Genomic DNA, 9,741 nt, shown 5'->3' on the forward strand with positions numbered 1-9,741 from the left:
AGAAGTACATCTTTTTTAGGAGAATTTTAGTTTCCTGGAAAGCGGCTTCATGTTCCTTGGTACACTCGAATCTTTTGTTCTTCTTCAAAATGTCATAGAAAGGCTTGCATCTTTATGAGGATCTTGAGATGAACCTGTTTAGGGCTGCCACTTTTCCTATTAGTCTTTGGATATCTTTTATTGATGATGGTGATCTTAGATCGAGGATGGCCTTGTTTTGCTCTGGGCTTGCTTCAATTCCACTTTTGGTTACCATGTATCCAAGGAACTTGCCTGATATCATCCCAAAGTGGCACTTCGAGGGATTTAGCTTCATGTTATATTGGGAAAATGACTCTTGAGGGTAATTAACTTTTGCGTTTGTACTCATTTGGTCCCTTTTCTTTTTTTTGTATTCAATATACTATCGAACTTTTTGTTGGTGTTTACCATAGCCCTTTTGACCGGCTTTTGACCTGTGATAGCCGGTCAAAGGGTTATGGTGAACACAAACAACAAGTTCGATGGTATATTGAGTAAAAAAAAAGGAAAGTGACCAAATGAGAACAAATGCAACAGTTGGTTACCCTCCTGATTCATTTTCCCTTTACTCATTTACAACAAATCACACATCATCTCCTACTGATATTAATGACTTTATGAGATTCATTCTTGCTTCTCTTCAAAACATAACCTACGAAAGGACATTATTCATACATGTACAACTTTGTAATGCACTTGAATATTTATTAGGGGAATCTTGACTAAGCAGGTGCATTTCATGACTACATTTACATTTTCAATCAAATGATTTATCGTATCATGGATTCTAGACAAGTCTACAAACGAGTGGAATCACAAGTGCTATGATTTTTGAGTTTACTTAGCTTTAAGATCGAACTCATGTGATAAGATACAACATCAATATGTACAATATTATGGTGATGTGTCTACAAAAGCAGCATGATATTGTACATATTGATGTTGTATCTTATCCCATGAGTTCGATTTTAAAGCTAAGTAAACTCAAAAATCATAGCACTTGTGATTCCACTCGTTTGTAGACTTGTTTAGAATCAATGATACGATATATCATTTGATTGCAAATGTAAATGTAGTCATGAAATGTGCCTACTTAGTCAAGATTCCCCTAATAAATATTCAAGTGCATTACAAAGTTGTACATGCATGAATAATGTCCTTTCGTGAGTTATGTTTTGAAGAGAAGCAAGAATGAATATCATAAAGTCATTAATATTAGTAGGAGATGATGTGAGATTTGTTGTAAATGAGTAAAGGGAAAATAAATCAGGAGGGTAACCAACTGTTGCGTTTGTTCTCATTTGGTCACTTTCCTTTTTTTTGTACTCAATATACCATCGAACTTGTTGTTTGTGTTCACCATAACCCTTTGACCGGCTATCACAGGTCAAAAGGGCTATGGTAAACACCAACAACATGTTCGATGGTATGTTAAATACAAAAAAAAGGGACCAAATGAGTACAAACGCAAAAGTTAATTACCCTCAAGAGTCATTTTCCCTGTTATATTCATTTAGAATGTCGAAGGCTTCTTCAAGATCCTTGAGGTGATCTTCATCTTTCTTAGACTTGACCACCATCTCATCGATGTATACTTCCATGGTGTCCCCCAGTTTCTCTTTGAACATCTTGTTGACTAGCCTTTGGTATGTTGCACATGCATTTTAAGACAAAATGGAACGACAGTATAACAATAGATACCCTTTGGAGTTATGAACGCCATATCATCTTCGTTAAATGGTTCAATCTGGATATGTTGGAATCCCGCTGATGTATCCATGAATGTTAAAAATTTGTGAGTTGATGTCACGTCTATCATGGAGTCTATGTGCAGTAGAGGGAAAGGATCCTTAGGATAAGCCTTTTTAAGATCCATGTAATCTACACATACTCTCCACTTACCATTCTTCCTTTGTACTACGACCACATTGGCTAGCCACCTTGGGAATTTCACCTTCTTGATCATCCCAGTTTTGAGAAGTTTTTCTACCTCTTCTTATATAACTTGGTTTCTCTCTGGTGCAATTTTCCTTCTTGTTTGGTGTATTGCCCTAAAAGATGGATCAATGTTAAGTTTACTGGTTATTATATTTTTGTCTATACTGTCATGTCCTCATGCTTCCATGTAAACGTCTTGCTTCTAGCTTTGAGGAACTTTATTATATCATGTTCAATCTGTTCATGCATTGAGGATCATATGAGAACTTTGGCTTTAGGATCCTCAAGGTTTAGGGGCACTTCTTTTATATCATGTTCTCTTGTTTCCAGTACATCTTGCGCCCCCACTTTAATTGTTATGCTTATCGTGGTATCGTCGAGGCTTTCATCAAAGTCATGTAGTATTCTTTGGATTCTTGTTGGTCTCCTATGATCTTCATCGTCCCCCATGGGGTAGGCATCTTCATGAATTGATGATATGTTGATGGAACAACCTTCATTTCGTGGATCCATGGCCTACCTAGTATAAAATTATAAGAGGATACTATATCAATTACACAAAAACGTGTATAGAGATTACCCCCTCTATGTAGATAGGTAGGTTTATCTCGTCGACGGTTTGTTTGGTTTCGTCGCTGAATCTGATAAACACTGAGGATCTTCTAACTATTTCAGACACTGGGATGTTCATTCTTTTAATGAGTCCAGGAGTATAATGTTGACTGGGGATCCTCCATCGACAAGGATCCTTCTAAAGAAATGCTTGCGATGTAGAGAGTGATCACCAATTTGTCATGGTGAGGATCTCAGATGTCTTGTCTATCTGCTTCATCGAAGGTGATATCCTTATCATTTGTGATAGACGTGTCCTTCTGTGGTCCTTTTTCTTTCTCTGTTTTTTATACCTTGGCGTGCCTCTTTGCTGCAAAATAAGAGGTACCACAAATGTCAGATCTTCCAGATATCACATTGATTACCTTGGCCTCAGTAGGGGGATCTCAATTTGTCGAGGATCCTGATCTTTTTTCTTTGGATCTCTCCTTTCTTCTTCCAAGGATTTCTTTGAGGTATCCATTGCCTAAGAGGTAGTTGATCTCCTTCTTGAAAGCTATGCAATCCTTTGTGATATGACCAAATTCTTCATGGTATGCACACCATTTGGACTTGTCTTTCCAAGCGGTGGATTTTTCTCCTTTTCCTGCCCATGTTGCTTTGTCTCCAAGATCTTGCATAGCAAATATTACAACTGAAATATCCATAGAAAAACAATAGTCAGTAATTTTAGGAAAATCTTCTTCCTCTCCCTCATTTTCAAGGGCATTAACCCGATGATGGTCAGGTTTGGAATGTGGTTTTGACTTATAGGATCTTTGGGCCGAGGAGTTTGCTTTTCTATCAAGGTGATCGTAAGAGCTTTGTGGGTTTCTCCTATTTTGGATCTCCTTGTCTTCTTCGAGCCTTATGAACCTTAGTGCTCTGTTTCTGACTTCGTCCATCCTCTTACATGGAGTCATCACAAGGTCTTCATAGAAAGTAGAATCCTTCTTTAAGCCCATTTTAAAGGCTTCAACTGCAGTTGCCATGTCGATGTGGTGGATATTTAGAGCTTCCCTGCCAAACCTGTTCACAAAAGTCCTAAGGGATTCCTTAGGATCCCGGACCACTCGATAGAGATCACTAGTGATCTTTTTGAATGTTCTGCTACAAGAAAATTGATTGTTAAAAAAATTAATTGAATGAGCAAACGATGTAATGGAGTAAAGAGGAACATTAAGAAGAGATTTTAAATCTGATCATGTGAGGGTTAAACCAAACCCCTTGCATAGGCAAGCTTCTTTTAAGTGAGTGGTGATGAGAATGATCTCATCAGAATCTGTAGTCCCATCATAAGGCTTCATGCTGGAGGTTTTGAAGTGCTTTGGGACTTCGTTATCAGCTATTACTGGAACAAATCTTGAGATCCTATGGATTGGGGGTACTTCTGATACAAGTTGAACTACTTAGGGCATGCTCGAGATCATTTGTCTTAGTTGTTGGAGCTCCTTAGCCATGATCGGGCTTAAACCTGTATCAAGATCTATTGAGTTAGTAGTAATAATATTATTATTGACGGGGTTACCATGATCCTTGTTATTGGGAGTAACAAAGGTTTCGTTGAGATCCTGGGTCGTGTGAGCTTGCTCTCTTGGAGTTGCGCCCTAGCAGGAACAGAGGTCGATACAGAGGATCCTATCTCGCGATGAATTGTTGAGGATCCCATGTTATCAAACTTCAAGATCTTGGGTTGCAAGATCGAGGGTGCTGCTTCCTAAGGCTTGTGGATTTTTGTCCCCATTCTCTCCACTTCTTTGAGAATTTTCCTGTTATCCTCCTGCTATTGGGTGACTTGTCGTTCTATTCTCTTCATCATAGCAATGATTTCACTGCTGGAAATCAGCACAAGTGGATCCTAGAGTCCTGGGGTAACGACCGGAGAGTTGTTTTTCTTTGGTGCTTTAGAGGCTTTCTTAGGAACTTTAGCTGGATGTGATGGAAGGTTTTGTCACACCCCGAAAATCAAGGCGGAAACATTTCCGGGGTAGACTCCACGTTGAGTATCAAATCTAATGCACATAGTAAGCAAAGTAAACAACCATTACATTACATATTAGAATTTACATCTATTCAAAAGCAAAGTGTTACAAGTGTTATACATATGTATCATATGAACAAAAGTAAAGATGTGTCTTCTACATACCCCGTCTTCGCCGAAAAGGATCGATGGGTAGCTGTCTAATGTGGACCTGAGAATACAAGCAGTTTGAAAATTAGCATAAAGCTGGTGAGTTCATAAGATGTTTGTTTTCTGAAAATGTTTAAGTTTCCTTTGGTTTTTCCGAAAAAGTTACAAACCCAAGAAAATCCCATATTTTCTTAAAAGTAATGTTTAGTTATCTGTTTTGTTACACGATTCTGGTTATGTACAATTGTTATCCCAGGAAAATCCTATATTTTCCTAAAAGTAAAGTTTTAGTTAAAGACCACATTGTATAGTTTTACACATAAAACTATTTACTGAAAATCATGGGGTTACTATCTCGTACCAGTTATAAGATAGTTTGATATATACAAAACTATAGATAAATATAGATTGAAAACCATAGGACTATCATCCCGTACTAGATATAGATTCAAAACCATGGGATTATCATCTCGTACTAGATATAGATTGAAAAACCGTGGGACTATCATCCCGTACTAGATATAGATTCAAAACCATGGGATTATCATCTCGTACTAGATATAGATTGAAAAACCATGGGACTATCATCCCGTACTAGATATAGATTCAAAACCATGGGACTATCATCCCGTACTAGATATAGATTCAAAACCATGGGATTATCATCCCGTACTAGATATAGATTGAAAACCATGGGACTATCATCCCGTACTAGATATAGATTCAAAACCAGGGGATTATCATCCCGTACTAGATATAAGACATAAAACCATGGGATTACCATCCCGTACTAGATATAGTTGATATAGATAGAAAGTAGATATAAAATTCAATCCGTGAATAAATCTATAATAATACATATTGTGAGTCGGGTAACCATGCTAATGCGACACCGAGACCTCCTTGATGTTTCTCAGACGTCGGATGATTTCCAGAATTTGTCACCCCAGGCGTGCCCGCCTAACTATAGCTAGCAGTTTAGGTGTGGGATTGTCAGTCCCGAATAGATCTATCCACAAATTCCACGCTCTCCCTCCAGGAGACTCTGGTTACACTTCTGGGGAGGATTTACTGATAATGATCACGAATCTCACAAGCTAGTATCATGTTATTCACGGGGTTCTCAGACATTATCAGACATACAAATCGTATTTAAACATAATATAGTAGGATAGTTAAATACAATGAAATTATCTGGCAATATATTCTAAATTAAATAGAGATAAACTGAACCAGACATAGTTTATCTATTAACTTTATGTAAATCTATGTTCGTAAAACAAGAACTAAAGATCCCAAATTATTCCCATAATAATTTAATTGATTTGATTGTATCCTTTACTGAAATCCACGTAGTTATAGTCGAGAAAACATCCCTTATGCTCAACATAATACATAAGGGGTAAAGATATCTAAAGGTTAGCCAGATATTTATAGAAATATATCAATTTTAGGTTTTTTGTAGTTTTGATTGTATCCCCCCCTGAAAACATTGAAAAACACGGAAAAAGGCATAGGGGTATGAACTCACCAATCACGGAATGTGTCGGTTTGGATGCTAAACGTCAGTTCAAGGCTTGAAAACGCGCGTGGTTCCTATGTAATGTGAAATGATATACAAATGTATCTAATTAGACTTTAAATCACTAATTAGATATGATTATACACTCTAAGACGCGAAAACACTTCAAATCAAGTGTTTGGAGTGACCCAGGTGACATCTACGGACGTATATGGCTTGGATATGGAGTTTACTCTTCAAGAGTAAACTCTTAGAGGATTTTTCGGCCCTAAGGACCACATCCACATGAGTTCACATCCGTGAACTCGTAGATGATGAGTTTTAAGGTGTTTACAGGTCAAATATCACTTGGGAGATGTTGTTAGGATTTAATCTAAGGCATAAGAAGGAATTAAACCAACACATGGACCTCTTAAAGGAGTTTACGGCAGTAAACTAGGAGTTTACGAACGTAAGCTCCCTCATACCCATTCCTTATGTGTTTTGGTGGTGCTAGGACAATCACATGTTATTTAAACTCATTCTACAAGTCTTTGATGGAATTTAGGGCATCATTTGACCATGTTTTAAGAGTTTACGGCCCAGGAACCCATCCATGGGGGGTTTACGGCCGTGAACTCCTAAGGAAGTTGTTTTCATCATGTTTAAGGCCCCTAAATCGATTGTGGTTGGTTCTAGACTTTAATCCAAGGCTATTGGTGTGTTTAAATGGCATTTTAACACTTTAAAATGAGTTTACTACCCATGATATAGAGTTTACAGCCCATGCATGTTCTTGGGTAGTAAACTCATGTTTACTCCCCAAAATTTGTGTTTAAGGTGTTCTAAGTCCAATCCAATAAGTCCTTAAGCCATATCTAAGCTCCAAAGGTGTTTTGGAAGGGTTTTTGGGCTCCAAAACCCAGCTTATATGTGTTCACAGCCCAAGAACATTCCAGGGCCGTAAACACATGTTTATGGTCCTAAATGATAGTTTGAACCCGGATTTGGAAGCTAGAAAGGTTGTACAACAAGTTAGGAAGGTACCTTGATGAAATGGAGCTTAAATTTGATGATTTTGGACCTTAAGTTTGGATTGAGGAGAGAGGTTAGAGAGAGAGTAGTGAGAGAGTGCAAAAGCTTCAAAATGAAGCTTAATCAACTTTATATATGGTTTGGGTTTGGGACACGGTGGAATTCTACCCGATACTAACGTTTACCGAGGCTTTTGGTCGTACCCAATTAAGTTGTCGTTACCCGATATGGTCGTGTCACACCCCAAAACCGGAACGACGGAAACGTTCTGGGGTGGATGACGTCATGTCAAGTATCACAACATATGCAGTATAGTAATCAAAGTACAACAACCATTGCATTAATAGTAATAGTTTTACATGGTTTACATTACAATACATCAAAGTAATACAAGTAATGATATAAGTACATCTTGGTACTAAGCTATCTTTCTCAAAAGCTCCTGGGATGTACCTGTCTAATGTTGACCTGAGAATACAAGTTATTTGAAAAGCGAGTATCATCATATTTACAAATGCTGGTGAGTTAATAAGCATTTAGTGTCATTTTATACAAATAACTTTATATAAGTAGTAGTTTTCAAGTATACAGTGAAATAGAGTCCTTTCCAGAAAATCCTATATTTTCTGATTAAAAAGTAGTCTTCTACCAAGACTGGTCAGAGTTATGTGGTAAAAAGTAGTTTTCCCTTAAACACTTTCATTATCAAAATACGGGATTTGGTTTTTAAGAAAGTCGGAGAATATCAGGGAAAATAACATATGCCTCAGCAGTGAGGACTGCTGACTAAGGCAAAAGAATCATAGACTCTAGGAGGGTATCGAATGAATGGTATGTCTGGCTCAGAAACAAACGGAGACACAGACCCCAGACAATATCAAATGAAAGATACAGCTAGTAAGGTCTAAAATAGAGAATACAGACCCCAGACAGTATCAAATGAAAAATACAGCTAGCAAGGTCTAAAACAGAGAATACAGACCCCAGACAGTATCAAATGAAAGATACAGCTAGCAAGGTCTAAAACAGAGAATACAGACCCCAGATAGTATCAAATGAAAGATACAGCTAGCAAGGTCTAAAATAGAGAATACATACCCCAGACAGTATCAAATGAAAGATACAGCTAGCAAGGTCTAAAATAGAGACAGACCCTAGACAGTATCAAATAAAAGATACAGCTAGCAAGGTCTAAACTAGAGACAGAACCTAGACAGTATCAAATGAAAGATACAGCTAGTACGGTCCAATACAGTGAACACAGTGTATACAGTGAAATACTGTGTATAAAACCTATTACCTTAAAGCCATGAATTATAAGGTAACCCCGAGATACTCGTAACCATACTGATCGACACTATAGAATCTTGACGCCCTGCAAGCATCGGTATAATTATGACATGTGTCACCCCTTGGCTTGGTAGGTCGTGGACTGTAGCTAGCAGTCAGGGTGCGGGGGTGTCAATCCCGTATATATCTATACACACAATGTCCGCTCTCCCTACAAGAGACTCTGGTTACCAACTCGACAACGTAAAAGGCCGTGTACTGAGGATGTATCTCGTATAGTGAGATTTAGTGTAAAATACTTGACAAGCGATAGAGACTCTTAACTGGACTGACTAGTGTAAATCTATATGTCTATGCCTGTATACATAATATATAACTAATGATCAAACGACCTTAGGACGGACATCCGATCCCACCAGACCACATCTCAACAAAGAAAAGGAAATAGGGCGAACAAGCCTTCCTAAGTCCTTCAAACATTATTTATATGCATCTATACAAGCATAGGCATACATCTAACTTTGTGGAAGTGTCATCAGGTATAATCGTATCACAAAGTGGAAGCGTTCTCAAGTATAAGTGGATCACGAAGTGGAGGCGTTCTCAAGTATAAGTGTATCACGAAGTAGAGTGTCTTACAAGGTATAAGCGTATCACGAAGTAGAGTATCTTACAAGGTATAAGCGTATCACGAAGTAGAGTGTCTTACAAGGTATAAGCGTATCACGAAGTAGAGTGTCTTACAAGGTATAAGCGTATCACGAAGTAGAGTGTCTTACAAGGTATAAGTGTATCACGAAGTGGAGGCGTTATCAGGTATAAGCGTATCACAAAGTAGAGGTATTAACTAAATAGAAGTGATGCAGTGGTATCTTAACCATGTAGGAGGATAAAAACATAGACGAAAACTTTGGAAAAACCTTTATACATTACGAAAACCACGACTTGATATTCCTTTGTAAAATAAGTTTAAAAACCTTAAAAATCCTTTAAAAACCTTTCATAAACAAGTTTAAAAATGAAACTTTGATTAGACATTATAAGTAAAATCTAAACAATTAACTACGTTTTTAGAAAACCATTTACAGTGTCATTCTCGGTAAAATAGTCAACAGTGTGGTAAATCCTTGAGCATGCGGGTTATCAATCACATATGATTGATATGATAACTGGCATGTTTAACTTGTATTCCCCCCTATAAAACATGTAAAAACATTTAAAAGGTTCATTTAGG

The 9,741-nt window shown here is 37.5% G+C and overlaps 1 protein-coding gene across 1 annotated transcript; it reads right to left on the reverse strand.

Annotated features, from left to right (window-relative positions):
* Window positions 1-2,957: 2,957 nt before the first annotated feature.
* LOC145016650 (uncharacterized) lies at window positions 2,958-3,857 on the reverse strand. The gene is made up of 2 exons (XM_078974900.1): window positions 3,775-3,857; window positions 2,958-3,660 (listed from the first exon to the last, which is right to left on the reverse strand). Exons 1-2 carry the CDS (start codon window positions 3,855-3,857, stop codon window positions 2,958-2,960), a joined length of 786 nt encoding a protein of 261 aa, XP_078831026.1.
* Window positions 3,858-9,741: the final 5,884 nt, after the last annotated feature.

The sequence above is a fragment of the Lactuca saligna genome, chromosome 9 (assembly GCF_052625555.1).
Source record: "Lactuca saligna cultivar CGN05327 chromosome 9, ASM5262555v1, whole genome shotgun sequence".
Lineage (NCBI taxonomy): Eukaryota > Viridiplantae > Streptophyta > Magnoliopsida > Asterales > Asteraceae > Lactuca > Lactuca saligna.

Coding starts and splice junctions, on each gene's coding strand:
- LOC145016650 (XM_078974900.1), bottom strand. CDS start 3,857: ATGAAGCCTTATGATGGGACTACAGATTCTGATGAGATCATTCTCATC. Junction 3,661..3,774: donor GAAGCTTGCCTATGCAAGGG/GTTTGGTTTAAC, acceptor ATTTTCTTGTAG/CAGAACATTCAAAAAGATCA.